The sequence below is a fragment of the Emys orbicularis genome, chromosome 10 (genome assembly GCF_028017835.1).
Source record: "Emys orbicularis isolate rEmyOrb1 chromosome 10, rEmyOrb1.hap1, whole genome shotgun sequence".
NCBI lineage: Eukaryota > Metazoa > Chordata > Testudines > Emydidae > Emys > Emys orbicularis.
The window spans coordinates 20,575,408-20,599,849 of NC_088692.1; the positions used below are offsets into that span (position 1 = coordinate 20,575,408).

Genomic DNA, 24,442 nt, shown 5'->3' on the forward strand with positions numbered 1-24,442 from the left:
TTCTGCAGTGTAGAAGCAGCCCCCCTCTGGACTCTGGTTCTTGGAGTCTGCCAAAAGTATCCCACAATTCCGTGGGCTTATTTCCTTGGTCCTCTGTCTCCCAAGAATCGCCATTCAACTCCAGGGAAATGGAAACACCCCACCTTGTTTTAATACAGCAACTTGTATGTACACCTTCCATTTTATTCTGACTGCCAAGCTGCAAACTCATGTTAGGAGAACCTTCGGCATTTGCAATAGATACCAACCAGAAGAAGTTCTTTAGAAAGTGTGCTGCATCATGGTTGCGGGAGCACAGCCAGATTTTGGCTAATCTCTGATGCGAGGCCAGCAGAACAATTGACTTTAGTAAGAAGTGGTAGGAAAGACCCCACATACCAGCAAATAGCGAAGAAGCTGGTGGTATTGGAAATTTATTGGACCAGTGATCAGCATATGAAATGGATTAAGCAGGGCAAGATGGAGTACTAAAAAGCCAGGGACCACAATCGCCCATCTGGCAACTTGCCAACATTGGGCCTGTTTTATGATAAATTTAACTGGCTACTGGGGGATTGTGCTGAGCACTGAGCCAGCAGTGGTGCATGACGACTTGGTCAGCTAGGAGTGCACCCTGCTGGCCCCAGAAGCCAGCATGGGAATCAATGGGAGCCAGGAGCAGGTACCAAATGAGGCAAATAAAGTGACTTTGCTGATGAAACCGGTCCTAGAGGAGACTTTGTCGCAGGAGCAGCTGCAGCACATCCTGGGGCTGTACTTCGAGGAGTTTTTGATGTCCCCTTCCCCCCTCCCCGAAGGAAAAGTCCTCCACAGAACTGACAGCAGAAGTGGAAGAGGGAGAAGCTTCCCTGGAGCCTGGTAAGTTTCTAGCTTCATTTTTGTGTTTATTAATATAGGAATGGGAGTGATTTCCCTTCAATAACCAGTGCAAATGATACAAGGCCCAGATAGTAGCGTGTATCTGCTAATGGCAGATTGCATGCCAACACCTTGGTGTCCCTCTTCCCCCACCCCCACCAAGTGGAATAAAAAATGGAGACTGGGGAACCTAAACTGTAAAACAAGCATGTTAAAGAAAAGGAAGGTACATGTTTTTGCTAGCACATTCTGGTTTGTTAAAATAAGAATCTTATGACCTTCCCTTTATGTACGCTGCTTGGCATCAACCCAAGAGGGTATCTGAGCCACCTGAAAAGACTGAATGGTATGGGGTGGAGTGGGGGAAGAAGTTCAAATTCAGTCCATTTGTGAATGTAGTACATTTCTGTTAATGTAGTTCACGCATTCCATGGGTGACTAAATCATTAGCCCCAGCTACTACTGGGGATTTGAATTCAGCCCAGAAATTTGCCAGGGGGAGAAGAGGGATGCTGGTGGGGTTGTGTGTGTTTCCATGCAGTCCTTAAAAGGCTATATTGGAAGAGATGGGGAGGTACTAAGCCATATGAAAGCTAACACAGCATTTTGTTGAATCTGTCATTAATTGTGAACCAATCTCGGGTGCTGATAGCTGCAAACTTTTCCCTTAGTAGGAACTCCAGATAGGTATTCAGATTTCAGGGAAGGGTGTTTTTTCAGGGCTACCTTGGTGGCTCACCTGCCCATGCCACTTGTAGATATGCTGTTCAATCACCATACAGTTAAATATGTTGGTTGCATACGTGCCGGTTTCGCACCAGCAGCTTGGAGTAACACTGTTCTTTGCCAGTTGGGCACCCCAAGAACTGTTACGTCCTCCAAAATGTGTGATGCCTAAAATGATAGAGAAGGCTTAAGTAGTACAGCATGGCCACTGACCTCCCGCCAAACTCCAATTTTTGGGGCTGGGAGTACGGGAAAAAAGTTGTGATTTTTAACTTGCCAGTCTCTCAGCACTTTTACTGCAATTAACCCAGCTCTGTCCAGGGAGCTTCTGTGGTGTGAAGCAGCCCTCTCACAATATATTGAAGTTCAGTTTAAAAAAGTAACATTTTCTGTCCTTGAAATTCCAAAATGGTTTTATTTCTGTTTTCCTACACCGAGCTATTTGAGACAATAACCTGTGTCATGTCCTATTGCAGGCCCCTTGACCTTTAAAGGCTGCAATACCTCTGTAGCTCACCCATGCTGCAGAAGTCTGGCTCACCAGACCTTTGTGGATCATTCCAAGAGGAGACGTTTTCATGGTGAACTTATGGTTGAACTTCTGGACAGGGCCAAGAAGCAGGTTGAGTATCAAAGGAAAGGGGACTTGTTGCAAGAGGAAAGACACGCTGAGAGGCAAGTAGAAGGACTCAGTCTGGCTTTGCAGCTTGAGGATACGGTAGTGGCAGGGAGCAGGTACTCTCTTTACAGTTCCTGGAATAGGAAAGATGGTAAAGGGAGGAAGATAGAGCACAACAAAGAGAACTGTTTGAATGGCTGCTGTCTCTAATGGCTGCAAGAGTGCAGGCTCCTGCTGTGCCAGCACCACAGGCTGCATCCCCTCTGGGTTACCCTGACCGGCATTCCAGGAACAGCTTGGACAACTCCATGGCTGGGTGGCCCATCTGAATTGCTGGATAGGGCAAATGTGCCCCATGGAGTCCTCAGTGCTGAACCCCACGCCAGTGGATGCCTCCACTCCCCTGGCCTGGCACCAAGTGCAAGGCAAACGTGGAAGGAAGGGAAAGAAGAATGAGGGGTCAGGAGACATGCAATAGTTGGGGCGGGGTTATCTTGTACATAGTTGAACTGTTTGCACTTCTTTATGCACTTTGTTCTCGGTTACTTTTAAAGCTTCTGGTGTTTTTGGTGTTTTGGTATGCTAGTAGCAGCTGGCCTGCCAGGCAGTGGTTTAATATTGTACTTTTCCAATACATGTGTAAAAAAATAAAGATTTTATTTGAAAAAGAAATTTTATTGTCATCACTGCAACACATCATATAATGTGTATTTCAAATTATAAAGGTGAACACATGATCAGGGATAACTTGGGGGGTTGTATGCAAAAACCCCTGTAGTAATTCAGCTATAAAAAAGCATCCCTGACTTCTGTTGCCCAGGTGCATCCAGCTCTAGCAGGGGGGAGGGATAGCTCAGTGGTTTGAGCATTGGCCTGCTAAACCCAGGGTTGTAAGTTCAATCCTTGAGGGGGCCACTTAGGGATCTGGGGCAAAATCAGTACTTGGTCCTGCTAGTGAAGGCAGGGGGCTGGACTCAATGACCTTTCAAGGTCCCTTCCAGTTCTAGGAGATAGGATATCTCCATTAATTATTATTATTATTATTATTATTATATACTTTCTGGCTGAGTGTACTGATTCAGCAGCCCCTCATTGTTACAGTCCATTCAGGGGGAAATGGCTCTCCTCTGGTTTCACAAAGATTGTGAAGAGCACAGTAATGCAGACACCATTGATGACACTGGAATCTAAATAGCAACAGAGGGTCCTGTGGCACCTTTAAGACTAACAGAAGTATTGGGAGCATAAGCTTTCGTGGGTAAGAACCTCACTTCTTCAGATGCAAGAGATGGAATCTAAATGGGTCTGTAAACATCGCCAGCGGGATTTCAATCTGCCAAACACACATTCAGCTATCATTGTACACTTGTGGAGAAAGTAATTAAACCTTCTTTTGTCAGGGACTCTGAAATCAAAGTAAAGTTTCATAAGCCAAGGCAAAATGGAATATGTGGGGTCCCCCAGAGTAACAGTGGGAAGGTAACTCTGTTTATGACAATGCCATGTGGTGGGAATAGAGTCCCAGCGTGTCAATGAATGAAGACTCCAGGTCATTGGAAAACCCTGGCATTGTGAACTTTTCCAGTGCAGCCCATATTGACATTCATAAATAGGCTTCTGTAGTCCAGGAGGATCTACATAACTGTGGTGTAGTTTCCTTTGTGGTTTATGTACTCATGCTCCTTGAGGAGAAGCAAAATGTGGGCACATAAGTTCCATCAATGGGCTTGATGCAGTTAGGAAACCCCATTCTCTCAAAGCCAACCGTTACTTCAGGAATATCTTTTATGCCTGCCACTTTGAGATAAACCACACACCTGATTGCCTCAGAAGCCTCCACCACGACTTTACCCCCACAGTCAACTTTCCAGCACTAAACTGTTGGCAACCGACCTGTAGCAGTCTGGGTAGACGGCTTCCAGATGGTTATAGCAACTCACTTCTGGACTGGCAAGGCTCCCTTCATGTGTTTCTTTATGCTGGACGGTCAGGGTAAGCTGCTCACAAAGCTCCAGAAAAATGAATGTCTTCATGCAAAAGTGCTGGAACTCGTGCTGGTAATCCAGGTTTGGATGGTGATGTGGTCCCAACATTCTGTGCTAGTAGCCCTGCTCCGGAAGCACCAGACAATATAGGAGTCAACAATGGCTATACTGAGTGTCATGAGCAGCATCAGCCAGTTTGAGTCTGTCATGTCTGTGGGTACGTCTACACTTACCTCCGGGTCCGACGGCAGGCAATCGATGTTCTGGGATCGATTTATCGCGTCTTGTCTAGATGCGATAAATCGATCCCGGATCGATCCCGGAAGTGCTCGCCGTCGCCGCCGGTACTCCAGCTCGGCGAGAGGAGTACGCGGCATCGACGGGGGAGCCTGCCTGCAGCGTCTGGACCCGCGGTAAGTTCGGACTAAGGTACTTCGAATTCAGCTACGTTATTAACGTAGCTGAATTTGCGTACCTTAGTCCGAAGTGGGGGGGTAGTGTGGACCAGGCCTGTGTTATCGACATCCTGCTCCATCATTAGCTCTGTCACGTGCCTTTGGTGGGTCAGAAAATGCTGCCGAACCGCCCACCAGCGTTTTCATGGAAATTCAGCTACCCGTGTCCTGAAACAGGAGCGAGAGCCCAAGCAATAAAAGTTCTTGAAATGTCCTCCATGTTACTGGCTCCAGTTGCTGGAACTGTGCAGACCAAAATGACTACTCAGCAGAATGTGTTGGCAGAGTGTTTAAACTTCCTGTAATGTCCAGCGTGGATAGTCAAGTTTTCCCACATTGCACCACAAAGAAAGGGCTAGAGCAGCCACATTTCAAGAGGCCGCTGGGAAGTCTGGGATACAGCTAGTTGGACCTGGGTCTGTGTACTGTAGTGTGGATGCTGGAACCCCAGGTATGGGTGCTGGTTAAAAAATTCTTAACCTATCATTGGCAATCAATGTAGATGCTCAAGCTCTGAGTTCTCAAATCCAGGGGCCGCTGCCTTGAGTTCCACTAACCCTGGTGTTACATTGCAGTGTAGACATGCCCTTAGGTGCTTCTGAAAATTTTTGCCTGAGGTGAACTTATGTGGGTCCCCGAATCTGCCACCACCTTCTGCCAAGTTAGTTACTGATGGCTGAATTTTCTCACTCTGAATGATGGTTTCATAAGTAAAAATCCAAACGTCATTAGTGTAATTGCCATTTTATGTGTCCATTTAATAAGTTTTTCTTGTGCAGTATAAAATATCTAGAATAATGATGTGACTGGTCTTCAGATCTAGCATTTCTCAATTTTGTGAGGATGCAGAAGGAATTTATTATTGCATGTAGTTTAGTAATTCTGCACAGCAGTGTAAAATTTCACCCTAAAAACTTGATGTGATGTCATTGGATTTTCTGACTCATATTTGTTCTTTCCTTTGTTCCCCCAAGAGAATTCTCAATTAGTTAAAAAATACAGACACTCCAGTGTCATCAAGAAGGCGGGGATTGAGTTATGGAACAAGTAAAGCTGGTTTTAAAAGGGACTTACTCTGTACTAATTAAACTTTTTTTATTTTTTTTTTAGTTTTGATCAACAAGAAAGTGAGAGACTCTTGATTAGTTTATTTCTGGTAACTTGATGTGCCCGTAAGTCTCCCTCAGAAACTAGGGAAAGAGGAGTTATCTTGTCAAGGCAGATCTCCTTTGTCAGAATGTTCAGTTGAGAGGTTGAGCGAAGTAAAGATAGTAAGCTATGACAGTTTGGCTTGTTCGTCTACATACATTGAAAACATTAACTTATTTTAAGGTGTTGTACGTGGCAGTGTCAGAAGACAGCAGCTGCAGTGAAGTAGACTGCATTGTTAAAATTAGAGTTACAGCCTCATGCAGACTGATTTACAATACTAAACAAGGTATACTATTGCATACTGCAGGTGTCAAGTTATACCACTTCTTAAAAGATCACTTTAAGTTGATGAAATGTAAGCACATACTTAAGTGCTTTGCTGAATTGGGGCCATAGTACTTATGACCTTTTGATCTGAAACGATAAAAGGATGCATAGTTCATTTATATTTTCTTCCCTTCTCAGATGAACTTCGGCAAGCTATTGTGGCCATGATGAACAGAAAGGATGAGCTCGAAGAACAGAACAGGTAACTTTCTATTTCTACATTGGATGCCATGTATAATTTCATAATATTTATGTTTTTGTCACTTAGCTCCTTTACATGTAGGAAAAATTGCTATTAAAGCAGTTATCTTCTGCTTGGTGCTTGTATTCCTTTTGTGCAACTTAACAAGCAAAATGCGGCAGTGTTTCTATAACCTAATATAAGGTGGATGTGTAACTGTTATCTACTCAGAGTAATAATCAATGATTCACTGTGAAGCTGGAAAAGCGTATTGAATGGGGTCCTGCAGGGATCTGTCCTGGGTCCGGTTCTATTCAATAACTTCATAAATGATTTGGAAAATGGCATGACGCATACACTTATAAAGTTTGCGGTTGATACCAAGCTGGGTTGCAAATGCTTTGGAGGACAGGATTAGAATTCAAAATGATCTTGACAAACTGGAAAAGTGGTGTGAAATTAATAGCATAAAATTCAATGAGGACAAATGCAAAGTACTGTAATTAGGAAGGAATAATCTAATGCACAAATACAAAATGGGAAATGATTGCCTCAGAAAAAGAACTGCAGAAAAAGTTCTGGAGGTTATAGTGGATCACAAAGTAAATATGAGTCGTCCGTGTAATACTGTTGCAAAAAACGAACATCATTCTGGTATGTATTAGCAGGAGTTTTGTAAGCAAGACACAAGAACTAATTCTTCCATTCTACTCAGCGCTGATAAGGCCTTAACTGGAGTACTGTGTCAAGTTATGGACACCACACTTGGGAAAAGATGTGGGCAAATAGGAGAAAGTCCAGAGGAGAGCAACAAAAATGATTAAAGGTCTAGAAAACATGTCCTACAAGGAAAGATTGAAAAAAAATGGGGTTGTTTAGTCTGGAGAAGAGAAGACTGATGGGGGACATAAATCTTCAAGTACTAAAAGGTTGTTATAAAGAGAAGGGTGACAGTTCTTCAGACCCACTGAGGACAGGACAAGAAGGAATGAGCTTAAATGGCAGCAAGGGAGATTTAGGTTAGACATTGGAAAAACCTTCCTAACTGTTAGGGTCATTCTGCTCTGGGCCAAATTACTTAAGGAAGTTGTGGAATCTCCGTAATTGGAGGATTTTAAGAACAGGTTTGACAAACACATGTAGGGGATAGTCTAATCTAGATAATTCTTAGTCCTGTCTCAGTTCAGGGGACTGGACTAAATGACTGTATCAAGGTCCCTTCCAGTCCTACAGTCTATGATTTCTATGATTTACAAGCAAACAAACTTTCGTTAGAATTAAAATTGCATTGAATTGACTGAGCTGAGAATTTTTGTTAAACTATATTTTTACAAAGACTAAATCTGTGGTCAAGATAATATTTTAAGATCTCAGGATACTTTTCATAAGAGAACAGGTTTGCCCTAGTACCTCGGGCCAGAATTTCTCCTCTTTTCTCAGTTACGCAGCATCTTGTATGTCGGTTAGCTGCCACACCAGAAGTATAAACCACACCGGATATAAATATATTATGCTAGAGTTGTGTGAATGTATAGTTTGTAAATCTTTTTCTATTTCTTTTGGATGAAAAATGCTATGTAATTTAAAATTAAACTTTTAAAAAATATTTTTAATAACAAAATGAAATAGAGAAGCAAAAACCTTTCTTATCCCAGCTATGTACACCTCTACCCCGATATAACGCTGTCCTCGGGAGCCAAAAAATCTTATTGCATTATAGGTGAAACCGCGTTATATCGCACTTGCTTTGATCTGCCGGAGTGTGCAGCTTCCCCCCCCCCCCCCCCCCCGAGTGCTGCTTTACCGCGTTATATCCGAATTCATGTTATGTCGGGTCGCGTTATATCGGGGTAGAGGTGTACTTACTCAGTCTGTTTGGAACACCATAAGTAAAAGCATAGAAATAATATAAAGAAGGTGTGGTCTTTTCTCCAGGTGAATTGTTTGAGACACATACTACAATCATACAGATTGCAGTTTACACCTTCAAGTGGCTTTTTTTAATGTCCTGCATTTTTATTGTTTAAAGTGTGACTTAATTATTTGTAACTTATTCTTAATGTGGTTTAAAAATGTAGGGACTGCTGATGAACCCCATCCATTTCCTCCCCCTCCTCCCCCAGTGATTGTAGGTTGAGCCCCACCCAGCTTTATATATACAGCACTGGTTATAACAGATGAAGTTCCCTTTTTCCAGATCTCTGCGAAACCTGCTCGATGGAGAGATGGAACATTCTGCACTACTCAGGCAAGAAATTGAAAACTTGAGAAGGAAAGTAGCAGAGCATGAGGAGCGACATGCAGCAAAGATCCAGGCCTTGGCAAGGTAGGGAGGTGAAGCCATCACTGAAAGCAAGTAGCTAATTGGGTAAAGTTTGGAATAAATATACTTGGCTTTCTTTAGAAAAGACCTACATAGGTGAATTGCGTATGGAAAGACTTCATTTGGTGGTAAGGAGAGGAAGGGATGCACAAATATGCAGGAGTAGGTGATTTATGTACTTCATAATCTGTTCTATGAAGTGCATAAACACATCATTTTAAACCATTCTAGGTGTAAATTGTGTGGTAAGTATCAGAGAGAAATGTAATTTTCACTAACAAACTTCATTCTTTGTATTTTGTTGTTCTGTGTAAACATATCTTTGTGCGTATTTTCATTGGGAAGATATTTTTTTGTAGTTACTGGAGGAAAAAAAAACCTTGGATGTGAGGACAGTAAAATGCTGACAGTTGTCACCCCACTGATTTCCAAGGTTGATTTGGCTGATATGGCTGGCTAGACAGATGTCCCGCTCCACGTTTGTTCCTCCCAAAGCTGTAGACTTGGTCAAAACCAATAACTTTCACTAGTAATAATGTTCTGCAGTCAAGGATCTGAGAGAATGCAAGGAAGACTCTTCTGGGTAAGAGTCAATAGGAATGTATCTGCTTTTTAAGGGAATAGAAGAAAAGTTTACTATCTTCAAAGTAAGGTAGTTCCTTTCACTCCTCTTGTCCCATGAACTTTCAATTTACTAACTGGTAACTAAATGGCTTTGCCTACTTCTGTACTTACTGAACAGAAAAAGACTATATTATGTATTGAAAATAGCGTAATTTAAGATGTTGATACAATTTTATTGAAATAATTTAATATCTACTCATAGTCTATTATTCTGTGCTCACTTGCCTTTGTGCTCTGTATGTGAGCAGCCTTCAAAGTTTCATCTCCAAGCAGATATGCTGTACTCAACCAAAAGATCTGAAATGAAAAGAAAATGTGAATCTCTTGTTATCTTGTAGTTGGTGAAAAGATTTTGTCTTTACCAAATTGTTTTCCTCACATGCTTATTGTAATGTATCTAAACCGTAGACATAATCAGTAGGGCTATTCAGTTTTAGTATCTTTTACAGTCTTACATTGGAATATAATAAGATTCTGGGGGTTCCTCTCCCAAAGGGGGGAAAATAAAAATCTACAATAGATGAGGTTTAAATTAATTGTCAGTAGTTACTAAGGGTTAAAAAGTAACTACTCAGGAGAAAATAGGTAAGGATTAACAACCTTAATGAAAAAGGACCTAAAACCCACAAATGGCAGCCGAGGGATGAAGGGATATTAGTAACTGGCAGTTGTGTGGAGTCAAGTTAAATTTAAAAAATAACAAAGCAATAGTCCAGGATTAAAATCTAGAGACAATAAAAATAGCAACAGTTAGGCATTGGGTCTAAAGACCATAAAAAGGGATGGGCTTAATTTTTTTTTAAGTCTCCCTTTGCCTGTATTTTGTCTTAAGCCATGCCCTTTCACATGAGTCTATAAAGTCCATGTCCTCAATCCCCTAGTGGAGCATGATTTGTGAAGTGCCACATGAGCCTCTTAGGAAAAAATATTTCAATAATTTATTAAAATAATATAGTCTCCATGCTGATGTTATCAGTGAACATAAAGCATGAGATGTTAGCATTGTATTGCCTCTAAAGAGTGTGATACAAGAAAAGCAATAATACTGCACCTTTTAAAAAGTGTGAATTTCAGCTTCATTTAAGATGGAAATGGAAAACTTTCTTTTTAAATTTAATAACAGAGTAAATACTTTGTGTGGGCACATCTGATTTTCTTCTTACTCATTATTTCTCATATATTTAAAATACTGTACTAAGTATTCAGTAAACAAGTGCGTGGGGGGGAGGGAGAGGGAATGTTTCCTGCAAACAAGCTGTTTAAATTAATCAAATTTCCTTTCAAGTCATTCATCTTTTTTATTTGCCGCCATTTACTGTTTTACGCCTAATGCTTAATTTTGAAATAGGTATGGAAAACTGTCACTGTGATGATTTATATCTATGGTCATAACTTCACCTGTATCAAAAACTTGCTTTATTTTTCCAACAGCATAGTATTATGTATAAGCATTTTTCAACATTTTCAGAAGAAACTACATCACTCAATGTTTAAGCAAATAGGTCAACTGTCAGCTGCTATATAGCCAGAAATATATCTAAATATTTGCTAGAAAAATCCCCAAATAACAATAGGAGGTTCAAGCTAAGGATTACATTTTCTCCAGCCTGGATCTTCTTTTGAGCAAAGTTTACTCTGCCAAATATGTGTTGGCACAAAGTATAAATGAGTTTGTCTTCTCTGTTGATTCTATTTTAAATCCAAGTCAATATGATTAATGGTCTTTCAGCAAAACACTTTGAGCAATCTTTTCTCAAGTACTAAGCTGTGTTGTATTATCCTAGGCTATAGGTGTCTTCTTGTTTTCTATAGTTTGCAGGTAGTTGCAAACTCATAAGAGAGGGCATACTCCAGCTCTTGTGGTTTAGGTCTGGGGTAGAGGTAAGACTAGAGAGATGGATAATTACCCCTGTGATGGACCAACCCTTATCTCCTTCAATTTGAGATTAGGATGCATCTATCTTACCTGTTTTGATGGTTTTGCCTGTAGAGGTTCATGGACCCCCAGTGTGTTTTCCAGGTGGTCATAAGGGATAAATCTGTTCTTCTGACAGACCACTCTATTATAAAGTCTTATCAAACCATTGACAATCTTTCATTCTCCACTGTTACAGTGAGCCTTAAGTACAGACTGTTCTGGCTTTGTCCTCACATGTCACTATGGTTTACAGATGACTTGCGACAGATAACGGAAGATGGGAGTTGGCTAGTGTTGATGCTGGAAGTCTTGAGCCCAATCGGACTGATTGCTTCATACTGAGTTGTTAAGATTGCATGCGGGAAGCAAGAAATATACTTCACATCCATCATCATTTGCAAAGTCTTGCACAGCTGAATTGTTCTGAGTGGCTGGTGGCTTGGTGAATCCTTGCTGTCTCCATTCAATTATTGTGGTGTTTGTTTTTCTCATTATGAAAAATTTTCATGTTTTTTGCAACTGAAAATGCTTAGATTCAGCCTGAGCTATCCTCTGCCATGGACGCAGAACAGTGTTGTGAGGGGACAAACACTGTGTTTGCTTGAGTTTCAACCACAATTGCTTGTTGAAGTTAGAGATGTTGGGGCAGCTTCATGCCACAACATACAAATTAGAACCTTGTCCTTGCTGGTGAAGGCCAGTGGAAGAGTACAGAGGCTACTGTTGGTCAAGATTGTCAATATTTCCATATATGCAGCAGGGTACCAGCAGCTCTTAAAGAAGCTACTATGTAAGGCCTGTGCTCAGGAAACTAACTCTTAATGTTGATTTTCTGGCTCACTATTGATCTGTGTCATAGCTCAGATTTTAGGAAAGGTCACCGAGAAGGTTGTGTCAAGGCAATTCTGGCAGTTCTTTGATTCCTCAGATTTTTTAATCATGTTTAATCTGGTTATAGGCTTGGGTATGAGGTAGAAACTGCAGTGATTGCTTTAGTTAATGATCTCCTAGCAATGGATGAAGATAAAGGGCCCATGCTGATTTTTAGATATGTCAGAAACCTTTATTACAGTTGACTGTAAAAGATTTTGTTAGCTGTCTTGGGAACGCTAGCAGAGATGCTCTTGAGTGACTCCATTCTTATCTCTGTGACAGAACTCATAGAGTAGCTATGGGCAACTGTTCCTCTGTTGCAGTAGGCAGTATGCCACCTCTCTTGTTCATTGTGTATATGAGGCTATTGGTAGGATTAGTTAAGAGACATAAGCTGCAGTGCATTTAGTGTGTTGTATATGCATTTACTATATAGTATCTGACAGCTATAGAGCGGGATATACTCTTTTAATAATTACAATATATCCCCAGTTGTCACAGAGCAGGAGCCTGTAAATGGTTTACAGGAACTGGCTGGTCACATGACTACTCAGGGCAGAGTATAAGAGGAAGTTGGATCAAAGGGGAACTAAGGGGAAAGGTGTGTTTTCTCCCCTCCACACTGGCTGAATAAGGAAAGCCTCTGGGGATTATTGCCAAATGTTTTTTTCAGTTGACTTTGGTTCTGTGACTGTTTTGTGGATAATAAAGCAAGCCCTGAGTAATGGGCCTTAAAAGGACTAATGCTAGGAGCTTTATTTCCTTTCCCTGATTAGTAAAACTACCCACCCCCTTACAGCTGTCTACGTGGGATTATACCTTGGGGCCATTTGGAAGGTGAAGCAGAATGCTGCAACCTCTTTATTAAATGGGGTTGTATATTGGGAGCACAGTAGATCAGTGCTTTGTGATCTGCATCGACTTCCAATAAACTTCTGGGTAGAATTCAAGATGTGTTGAGCTGCACCTTTCTCAATAAAAATGAGGGGAACTGCTGGCAGAGCATTCTTTGTGAGAGGTCCTCTATTTTTTGGACTCAGTCTCCCACTTGGTCCCCTAGAGCCCATGTTTGTTTACCTTCCAAGCATACTGAAAAGCCTCTGTTTTCACTTTTTGTTAAGGCCGTTGTGAAGGGTTTGGTTGAGGCAGGACAGAGTTGGATGAGGAGGGATGTGGGAGGGATGTTATGGAATCTCCACCACAATGTACAGCTGCCTTCCCTTGGTAAACATCCCCTTCTGGTAGGGGTGTAAATACTGTATAAAAAGTTTACTGTTTAAATGATTAAAAATATTTAGTTTAAACGGTTAACCAGCTGGGGCCGATCTGGCCGACGCGGCTGGGGCTAACAGGATTAGCAGGTTAATGGTTAAGGCGGGTTAACCGGTAAGACTAATGCTTACTGGTTAACTGGTTAACATTTTACATCCCTACCTTGTGGGAGTGTCAGTACAAACACCTTTTGCCCATCCACTAGGAGTGTACCCTTCACTATGCCTATGACTACACTATGAGTTAGGGGTGTGATTACACATACTTGTGCTAGCTCTGTGAGGTAGGGGTGTTATTCCCCTGCCCTTGTACAGCTAGGCTGAGTATAAATCGCAGTGTAGCCGTAGTAGCGTGGGTAGCAATAGTGGAGACACAGCTTAGCCTGCTGAGTATTTTCCCTTATAGCATAGATGTAGCCTAAGACATATCAGCCTTTGTTGACTTCCTGAACAAATGAAGGTGAATTGAATTCTGAATCTACAGCATCATATATAGGGCCCTACCAAATTCACAACCGTGAAAAACGTGTCACCGATCATGAAATTTCTCCATAAAATCTAGTTATGGGAGGCGCAGGGCTGGGGGGTTCCCTGGCTGGGGGCTCCTACTGTGTCCCCGGCTCCAGCTGCGAGTCTCCACTGGGCTCAGGAGGGATGGGACTTACTCTTCCACTGCACAGCCGCTCTCGGGGGGAGATCAGACCCACCTTCGGGTACCTCCCCTGCTGGGCAGCAGCCTCCAGAGGTGGAGGTGGGTCTGATCTCCCTCGTGCTGTTGGGAGCACCCTGCAGCTGGGGGAGGTACCCAGAGGTAGGTCCAATCTCCCCCTGAGAATGGTGTGACAGGGAAGGGCAAGTCTTGTGCCTCCCCAGCCCGGCCGGGAATAGCAGCTAGGAGTGCCCAGCTGGGGTGACCAGACCCATCTCCACCTCCAGGAAGCTCCTAGACTGCTGCCTTCGGAGGCCCCCACAGCAGTTTTGTGACACCCCCCCTCCCCGACCTCCTTTTGGGTCGGGACCCTCACGATTACAACACCATGAAATTTCAGATGTAAATATGAAATTGACTAATTTTCTAATCCTATGGCTGTGAAATTGACCAGAATGGACTGTGAATTTGGTAGGACCCTAATCATACAGCAACACTGCAGCTTTTTTGAAAATGATGGAACCTGGAGCTTCCCACCAGAAGAATGATCTCCTGATCTGAGAAACCTGTCTTCCCTTAAAAATACAAAGTATTGGCTAGCTGTTGGGGTCAGTGACATGGGGCCTGGCAGCAGTGTGTGCGGTTCTAACAGGAACTTTATCCGCTTTAAGGTCAGTTGACTTTTTAGCCCTAGACCCTTGCCTTATACCGACATACCACCTGCGGATGTTGAGTTGGTAGAGATTAGCAGTAAATCAGGATTTAAACTTGGTACCTCTTTTAAGGTGAAATGTCCGTGACTGACTAAGGCCTGGTCTACATTACCAAGTTTTACCAGTAAAACTTGCCTTATGTCAACACATTATTGCATGTGTCCACACTCAATTTTGAGTCCTGTTGGTAAAACACTGACTTTGTGTCAGTCAAGTTAAACCACCTCCTTGACTGACATAAGCCCTCTACTGGTGCTGCTCCACTATTAGAATGTGTTACCTGTACCAATGGAAATAGCCCTCCAGGAACTATCCCACAAAGCTCCTGTCCCTGTGAGTGACCACTCTGGTCCTAATTTTGAATTCTGTTGCCCAAGGGCTACAGTGACTGGAAGTCTGTTTCTCCCTTCCCTGCTTTGAAATCCCCAGCCTGTTTTGGAAGTTCCTCTTATTCTAGTAGTCCACCTTATCGAGCACATCTTTGTTACCTTAGCACATAGACACGGGCAGCAGGTAAAGCTGCAGCTAAGAAAATGTCAGGCAAGCCTCATGCTGCAGTTAGGTCTAAGAAAGACATCCTGGACTTCCACAGCCTGTGTAGAGAAGAGTCAGTGCAAGCCTGGCTGTGTAATTGCTCCAGGAATAAACATGTTTATTCTGACATTGCAGAGGGGATGCAAAAGTTGTATGGGGATGAGCAGCAATGCTGGGCAAAGGGGAAGAACTACAACAGTCCTACCAGAAGGCAGAGTATCTCGTCAGAATCTGGGAGCTCTACTAGTAGTACTAATTGGCCGGTGCTATGCAGATCTGGATCCTATACTAGGTGAGGACACCGCGACCAGCCAGCAGGTGACACTTGGCATCTCAGAAGACGTGGAAGAAGGAGCCCCAGCATGCACAGTGATGAAAAGCTTGTTTAGGAGGGGGACATGGAGGATGCAGACTCTGCAGAGAGCCTGGAGCTCATTGAGAGCCAGCCAAACCTGACCCAGACAATCCCAGAGGTGGAATCCTCTGAGGAAGGGGAAGGGAGGTCAGGTATAGGTGCATTAATACATGTTTCTTTTACTCATTTCATGGGCCCCTCAAAATGGCAACCCCTTGTAGGCAGGGAACAACAAAGGAATTCCTTTTTGAAGTAGCCTTTGTTTGAACAATATTCACTGGCAATCAGACACAAAAAATAAGACACAAAAATAGTGTAAGTAAAGCAAAGTATTGAATTTCATGGAGTTTTCATGGAACGAATGTAACCAGCAAACTTAGTCTTGACATCGACAAAGTTTGCTGGTGAAATTCATTCCATCCTTGAAATTTACTGCATTTGTGCACAGTACTCCATTCTTCCTCACAGACAGGCACACAGCACTCTGTTTCTCTGCATGGGGACAGCACTGTAAGCTAAGGTAATATTTAAAAGATCATGGTAACTTAGGTAGTATTTTTAAAAGTCACGGTTTGGGAGTATTTTCATGATTTCTGTGATCACCATGCAATAGTGATTTACACAGGTCCCTAACTATAAGCAATATACAAACATTCCCAAATGCATGCTTCAGCCAGAGCAGGCAGATAGTATTTCTAGTAATATAAATTGATAATGCAAACAGAAAAAGAAAATATACTGAAATGGATACCTGAGCATTCAGTTAAAATACATAGAAAATTTAAAACAATCCTTGCAAGCAGTCCATTAACTGGTCATTCAGCCTACATGATTTTTTATTACTAATTGGATGGTAAATATGTAATGTAAACCTAAAACACAGTACTTTGGTTCTTTAGTCCAAGTTCACAACAAATTACTTGCATGCTGTGCTTAGATCAGGGGAGGGCAAACTACGGCCTGCGGGCTGGATCTGGCCCATCAGGGCTTTCAATCCGGCCCACGCCCCATGGCTCAGCGGCTCTAAGGCAGGCTCTCTGCCTGCCCTGGTCTTGCACCGCTCCCGGAAGCGGCTGGTACCACATCCCTGCAGCCCCTGGGGGAGGGGAGGGCAGAGGGCTCTGTGGGCTGCCCTTGCCTGCAGGCACCACCCCCCACAGCTCCCATTGCCTGAGAAAGGGGAACCACGGACAATGGGAGCTTTGGGTGTGGTACCCGCAGGTGAGGGCCTCGCGTGGCGGAGCCGCCTACCCCACCCCACCCCACCCCATCCCATCCCCAGGAGCAACTGCCGGACATGCTGGCCACTTCTGGGAGTGGTGCGGGGCCAGGGTAGGCAGGGAGCCTGCCTTAGCCCGCCTGCACGCCGCTGCCACCCTGGAGCTGCTTGAGGTACCCCGAACCCCTCCTGCACCCCAACTCCCTACCCTGAGCCCCCTAACTCCCTGCCTTGAGCCCCCTGCTGCACCTCTCCTGCACCCCAACCCCTTGCCCTGAGCCCCTGCCACACCCCACACCTTTCCTGCACCCCAACCCTCTGCCCCGAGTCCCTTCCTGCACCCTGGACCCCTTGCGCTGAGCCCCTTCCTGCACACTGCACCCACACCCTGCACTCCCTCCCACACCCCAACCCCCTGCCCCAGCCCTACATTTGTGGCCCTGCATACAATTTCCCCACCCAGATGTAGCCCTTAGGCCAAAAAGTTTGCCCACCCCTGGCTTAGATTCATGGATAGAAAGAGTTAGAGATGGTTTGTTGCTGGCTCAGGGGGCTTGGCTTTGAATTGACTTGCAGAGCTCAGCAACAGTGACAACCCTTCTGTTTTAGAGTTTTAGGTTGATCTTGGTATGAATATCTCTTTTTGTCTGTCATAATCTCAATAAAGGTTTCAAGCAGGTATTTTTTTAAGCTTAGACTGAACTTTTCTAGGAAGGGGTGCTTTGTTTTTTTCCGCTACAGTAGGACACTCTGCAGTGATCTGGTAGCACTGCAGGGGGCTGGCAGCAGACAGGCCTGGGCAGCCTGGAGTTGCCTTGAACAATTGCCTTCTCTGGGGCTTTGGCATCCTCATGAGCGATATATTGGCCAGAATCACCAATACCTATAGTAAGTTTAGCAATACTTACTGCACTATCCCCGCATTTGTTACCTGGGACACACCACAGTCCACCTCACACCCTTCATGGCTACAGGTTTTGAAAATTACCACATATACTCTCCATGCTGCGGGTCACTGAACTGTCTTGAAGAAAACGATCCTGAAGCAAATGAAAAGGATATCCTTTCTATAGGTTGCATTGACAAAAGTTAAACAGGTCCAGACATGCACAGAAGGAACTCCTTATCTAAGGAGTAGGCCAAAACCACTTGGAATGCTACCAACATAAATTGAGTCACTACCTGCAGTTTGTGAATTTAGTAGTAATGGAGGATGGCATAGAAAAGCTGTGGTTACATGAGAGTTGGAAAACCACTTATGCTCATAAATCATATGAAAGGCACCTGTTCAGCAAGGATCGTAATAATGGCTCGTATGATAGACACTTGGTTTTTATCGATTGCCAAATAATTAGTAAATATAAGTTGTATGCTTTTGGTAGCTTGTTGGAATTATCTGCTGGACATGTTACCCCACCATGACTCTGTCTGAACAGCAGAGCTCTGATGTTCTGTAACCTTGCTTCCTTAATAAAGAGTTGTTTATTACTTACTAATACTCCAGAGTCAGTTGTCTCAGGCCAGACAGATAGCTGGTGGAAACCCATGGGGAGTACTATCACTTAGGAAGGCAAGGTTGTATAGCTGACCCTCCTCTCCAGGGCCATCCTTAGGATTTATGGGGCCCTACGCAGTATTATTAAACTGGTGCCCCTCTGCCTGATGGCAGTCCGGGCTCACAGCCCTGGGGTGAGGGATGAGGCAGCAAAGGATACCGAGCCGCCCGGCCCACCTCACAGTGCCGGAGAGTCACAGTTCCCCGCAGAGACGCCCATACCCTTTCCCTCATGCAGAATGTGCAGCGCTGGCGCATTTGTCTCTGTGAATACGGCCCCTGCTTAAGGAGACTGCAGCGCGCACTGGGTGTGCGGGAGCCAACCCACTCTTACCTGCTATCATGGGCGGTGGGTGAAGCTGCCGCTTGGGGAGGATAGCTCCCCAGCCCACCTCTGGCCCCGCCCATACTCCACCCCTGTTCTGCTCCAGGCCCCGCCCTCACTCTGCCCAGGCACTGCCCTCTCCCCACTGTCTCCATCCTCTCTTCACTCCCCCTCCCCGATCACCCCCTTCCAGCCAAATCCCTGAACCCAACTGAAGCAAATGACATTTGAAAAAAACACTCTTCTGCAATTTTTTTCTAAAGAAAATGGAGCATGTTTTCCACTGCATGCCAGAAGGTGAAGTCTGGACGTGCAGGAGGTACCTAATTAAAAACACTAAACTTGGGAATAAAAAAATGTCAGTCACGGGTTTTTTGATATACCTGTAGTTTATCAGAGATTTATTTGCAAAAACTTTGTAGTAAGGGCAAGTCAGCTGTCCTGCTGAATACAACATTAAATATTATGGAATACATGATGCAGCTCTTCTCTGTTTTACATTTTCTTAATCAGTATTTCTAAGATGATTTTATATTTTAAATGTACTCTTAAGGCTTCATAAAGTAATCATTCCAGATTACTACATATTTAACTCACTGAAACAAAGACATTATTTTAAACTAATCAGTCACAGAGGTTTAGTTTGTTCATAACAATGTTCATTGCTTTTAGAAAAAGGGAACACTAATTTACTTTGTGATCTCCATAACAATAGACATGTTTATGAAATTTCACCAACTTTACAAAATATTTTTTCCAAAGATTTTAGGCATAACAAAGGATTTTAGATTTTACTAAGGTACTGATTTTGCTAGAGGGTTCTCTTAAAACTAGTTCATCAAATAGTCAGAAATAAAGAAAAGGAAACTCGTTTTTCCAGCTATCTGGCAGGAAAAGGGGTGTTGTCCCTTTAAGGGCTCTCTTCAACGGGGGTGGGGGTGAAGGGAGGTGGGGGTGAAGGGAGAAAGGGATGGACAGAAAGGACAGGAAGACTTTGGAAGCAAGTTTTTTGTACTATAGTAATTAAAATTAAAATGTGTATTTTAGATAAGAGTGGTCCTTTGAAGGATTTATTTAAAAAACTGTATGTCTGAAGATCCAAGCATTTAAGGCTAAAGATGAATATTCAGATTGTGCATCTAAAAATCTATGCAAGGATGTTTTAGAGATGTGATTTTTATCATCTTCAGCAATACACCAATGAAATATTTTTAAAGCAAATTTTAAACTAAGGTCCTGTAGACTTTGGCCTTGGCTACACTGGCAATTCACAGCGCTGCACTTGCTGCGCTCAGGGGTGTGAAAAAACACCCCCCCCCGAGTGCAGCGAGTGCAGCGCTGTAAAGCGCCAGTGTAATCAGCGCCTGCAGCGCTGCACGCTCCCTCGCAGCGCTGCAAGCTACTCCTCTCGGAGAGGTGGAGTACTTGCAGCGCTGCGAGAGAGCTCTTGCAGCGCTGGCGTCGCGACTACACTTGCGCTTCACAGCGCTGCCGTGGCAGCGCTGTGAATCCGCAAGTGTAGCCAAGGCCTAACATGTTCTGAATAAATATTACAGTAATGCACAACTGTTTTTGTCAGTAAATGCCTGTTAAATGGCTTCATTACCACTTGAATGGCTCTTTAACAGTTTCAATGTTGTGCTAATAGGTCTGGCAGGCTGGAAGGCTTTTTCACTTTTAAGTTACTAGGGCCTTGGCTACACTGGCAATTCACAGCGCTGCACTTGCTGCGCTCAGGGGTGTGAAAAAACACCCCCCCTGAGCGCAGCGAGTGCAGCGCTGTAAAGCGCCAGTGTAATCAGCGCCTGCAGCGCTGCAAGCTATTCCCCTCGGAGAGGTGGAGTACTTGCAGCGCTGCGAGAGAGCTCTCGCAGCGCTGGCGGCGCGACTATACTCGCGCTTCGCTGTGAATCCGCGAGTGTAGCCAAGGCCTAGATCCCCTGTGGAGTAAAGAGTCACCAGGCTGCAGCAGCTAGCTGTGGGAGCCTGCAGGAAGGCTCAGAACAAGGATAGGAAGAGGTGGGAGGGTGGACATTAAAACCCAGGGGTCAGGGGTGCCCCAAATTTTTGGGTGCCCTACGCAGCCGCGTATGCTGCATATGTATAAGGATGGCCCTGCTCCTCCCCTCTGCCCCCAACACCTTCCATGCCAGCTGGAAGACTGACGTTAATCAAGATGAAGAAGAAATGGACAAGGGAAAACATGTTCTCAGATATCCTCAAAAGCTCCAAGTCCAGGGGCCACAAAACAAATGAGTGGCGGGAATGCATGAGAGGAAAGACAAAAGAACAGGGAGGAGCATAGGGAAGTCCACTAAGACATTATGTGGATCCTGAGACAGAAAGCACAAATGCTACAAAGGATTATGGAGCAAAATGCCTGGAACACTTACATTCAGCAGCCATTGCACTTCATAGACAAATTTATCTGTCTGGAGCCTGGACTGTAGTGCCAGCATAGCATGTCACAGTATCCCTTCCACTTAACTCTATTGTAAGATATGGTGAATTGCTATGACTTTGTCTACACTGACAACTGTGTTGTTCATGCAGGAACAGTCAGCGCCTTGCACTTCTTTAAATAGTTAAAACCTTTTTTAGAAGTATTCTTATTGTTTATTACTGCTCAATAAAGTTTTAGGTTGAAAAATGAAGATTTATTTACTTTATTTTACAAAACAGACATGTATACCCCTGCAAAAAAATAAATACTCCCACCAAAATCAAAAATATGTTAACAGTTCATTTAAAATTAATATACAAGCTAAGTACACCAATTCACACAAACCAGCACACTGTGTTGTTATGGCACAGAGCCAAAGTGTGCTTTTAAGGACTCCCTCAGCCATGAAGTGCCTCAGTTTGTTCTTGTAATTGCCCTCATGTGTGGCTGTTTGGAATCAGCAGTCTTTCCATTTTCCCCATCCACCCTGCTGCTGGTAATGTTTCTCCCTTTGCTTCACAAATATTACGTAAAACAAACGTGCAGCAATAACCGTAGGAATATTTGGCTCACTGAGGTGCAGCCTAGTCATGAGGCTTCTCCCATGTCCTTTCAGTTTGCCAGACGCACATTCAACGCTCATCCTTCACCTGCTGAGACAATAGTTAAATTTTTCCTCGCTGTTGTCCTGGTGTATGGTTCCGCGAGCCACTGAAACAAAGTTTTGGCTGCGTCCCTGAGTATCACAACTGGCATTGCAGCCCGATCAATGTGAATGTGTTGGTCTGGGAAAAAGGTCCTGTTTGTAGCTTTAAAAAGTCTTGTATTCCAAAAGATTCAAACATCATGCACCTTCCCTGTTCATCCTATATTAATGTCAGGGAAGCTTCCCCTGTTATCCACCAACACTTGCATAACCCTAGAAAAAGTGCCACTTGTTCTCAGGTGTAGGGTGGGGCAGAATCAGGATATATGTCGTTTTGATATCACCCTACCATGTCTTTGGAAGCGTTGTCTGTCTATTTCCTGCACGTTGCCCAGAGTCCTAGTTTTGTGCAGCAGGGCGTGCTTAATGACACACTGGGATGACAGCTTCCTCCACCATAGACTTTCCAATACAAAATTGACTGTGAGCCGACCAACAGCAGTCTGGGGTTGCAAGCTTCCAGAGTGTGATTGCCACCTATTTCTCCACTGTCAAAACAGCTCTCATTTTGGTGTGTCTGTGCTGGAGGGATCAGATTGTGATGTAAATTTGGCACACTGTGTGCTTGTTTCACTTACCCAGAAGTGCCTCTCCACCTTGTGCATTTAGTCAGTGAACGCCTCTAGCACTTGGCAACTTTCATTCACTGCATCATTCGCTCTGAAGTTTTCTCATTTTCACTGTGGCATGGCCAGCCACTGTGGTACGTGTTGAAGTTCTTGCAAGCACCCTCTCTCTAGGGGCTTGTCTGCACAGCAAGTTAGTGTGTGGCAAGCCAGGGTGTGAATCTGCAGTTGCACTAATTTGCCACATTTACCTGCTACAGCACACTAAAAGTTCTGTAGTATGTGTTAACATTCTGCTGTTTCAAATGGGAGTGTGTCGCAGTGCACTACGGAATGTTTAGTGGACTGTAGCAGGGTCCACATGGCAAATTAGTGTGTGTCAGCTTAAAATGCTGGAGATTCGCACCCTGGCTTGCTGTACATTAATTTGCCATGTAGATGTTCCCTCAAACGGACACAAGAGCTCTGCTGATCTATTCAACATCCGTACTTCTGCCAGCAAGATGGCGGAGAGGTTGAGAACCGACACGAAAAACTTTGGGAATTTTTAAAAAATGGAGTGGAGAGAAGGTTATAGGATGGAAGAGAGAATTATGGGAACTTGACCCCAAGCTCCCACAATTCTCCGAGAAGCATGCTGCTATTCCACAATTATTATTACATGTGTCCTTCCCACACTTGGGCAGAAACTAGTCCCTTCCATTCCTCTCTGTCATGGTGCTCAAAGTCGACTGTTCTGTCCTTTGTGCCAAGAGTTCTTAAAGTTTCTCTTGGATGCCTTCATTTCCCCACACTAGTTGGTTTTTCCTTGACAGCTTCATGTGGGAGTCTGTGCACTGGCATCCAAGTACATGACCCAAATATGTCCAGCGCATCCTTCTGATACTGGTAGAAAGAACTGATGGTTGGTGGCTTCTTGGATCTCTTTGTTTGTAATAATGATGCCAAGAGTCTTTTGTAGGCACTTATTTTTGAAGGCATTTAGTTTTCTATCTAACGTTTTGGTAGATTTCCAGCTCTCGCAGCCATAGATTAGTACTGAGACTACATTTGAATTGAAAATTCTCAGTTTTCTTCTGAAGTTATATATCTTTGATTTCCATATGTTGTTTAGTATGCCTTTCCTATCCTTGATGTCACTTCCTTCTTAAGGTCTCTGTTGGCCGATATAGTGATGCCCAGGTAGATGAACTGCTTTCTTGATATTTTTGCCTTTTAATGTGATGGTACTGCTTGGCATCTGAGTTTTAAGGATATTTGTTCTAGCATAACTAATTTTGAGCCCTGCTTGACTGCTTTTTGTGCCAGGTTGTCTGTCTGTCTTTGTTTGTAACTTTTCAGGGGTGTTGCTCAGTAGTGCAATATCAGCAAAGTTTAGGTCTCCCATGCTGTACAAATATTTGTGTTGCTTACACACTTCAGTATCCAGTCTGTGGCAGTGCCAAACCGTGGAGATAAAATGCAGTCCTGTCTCCACACTGAACCAGTCTGAACCACACTGTCTGGTTGTTCACCCTTACTGAGCACTTTGTATCTCTATACATGATGATATTGACAACTTTAGTTGGGATTCCAGAGGATTAAAGAATATTCCACAATGTATGTCTGTGCAGCTTGTGAAATAAGTATTTCAGCATGTGATCAATGTATGAGTTATGTCTTTATTTGTTTCATTAGTTTTAAGTGCTTGGGTTTTGCAAACGATATTATAGGGAAAGGCTTATTATTTTGCAATCTTAACTAGCTTTGAAATGAAGTGGGGTTATCTAGGGTCTGTGCATGAATGGAATCTTTTGACCCAAGTGAGTTGTTGAAGTCTGTTTGGTCTGGCTAACGATCTCTATGAGAGATGCTGTAATTCCTTGAATGAGCTACCAAAAGCAGAATAAATACTGCCCTTTGTAAAGGAATACAGGGTAGCTAATTGGAGAGTGCTGTAGACAATCATTGGGAAGAAGAATTGTATTGGTCATCTTCAAAGAAAAAGGGAACAAAATTTTAAATGAAAACTATAGCCCAGAAGCAGACAGTGAACTTGTATGGGAAAATGAGCGTAAGGTACCCC

General features: G+C 43.6%; 1 protein-coding gene across 1 annotated transcript in view; it reads left to right on the forward strand.

Annotated features, from left to right (window-relative positions):
- Positions 1–24,442, forward strand: part of SNX29 (sorting nexin 29) — a 509,283-nt gene that overhangs the window by 90,672 nt on the left and 394,169 nt on the right. Inside the window, exons 12-13 of the mRNA XM_065411740.1 lie at positions 6,261–6,324; positions 8,501–8,629. Coding sequence (XP_065267812.1) covers positions 6,261–6,324; positions 8,501–8,629 — 193 coding nt within the window. The remainder of the gene's footprint in view (positions 1–6,260; positions 6,325–8,500; positions 8,630–24,442) is intronic.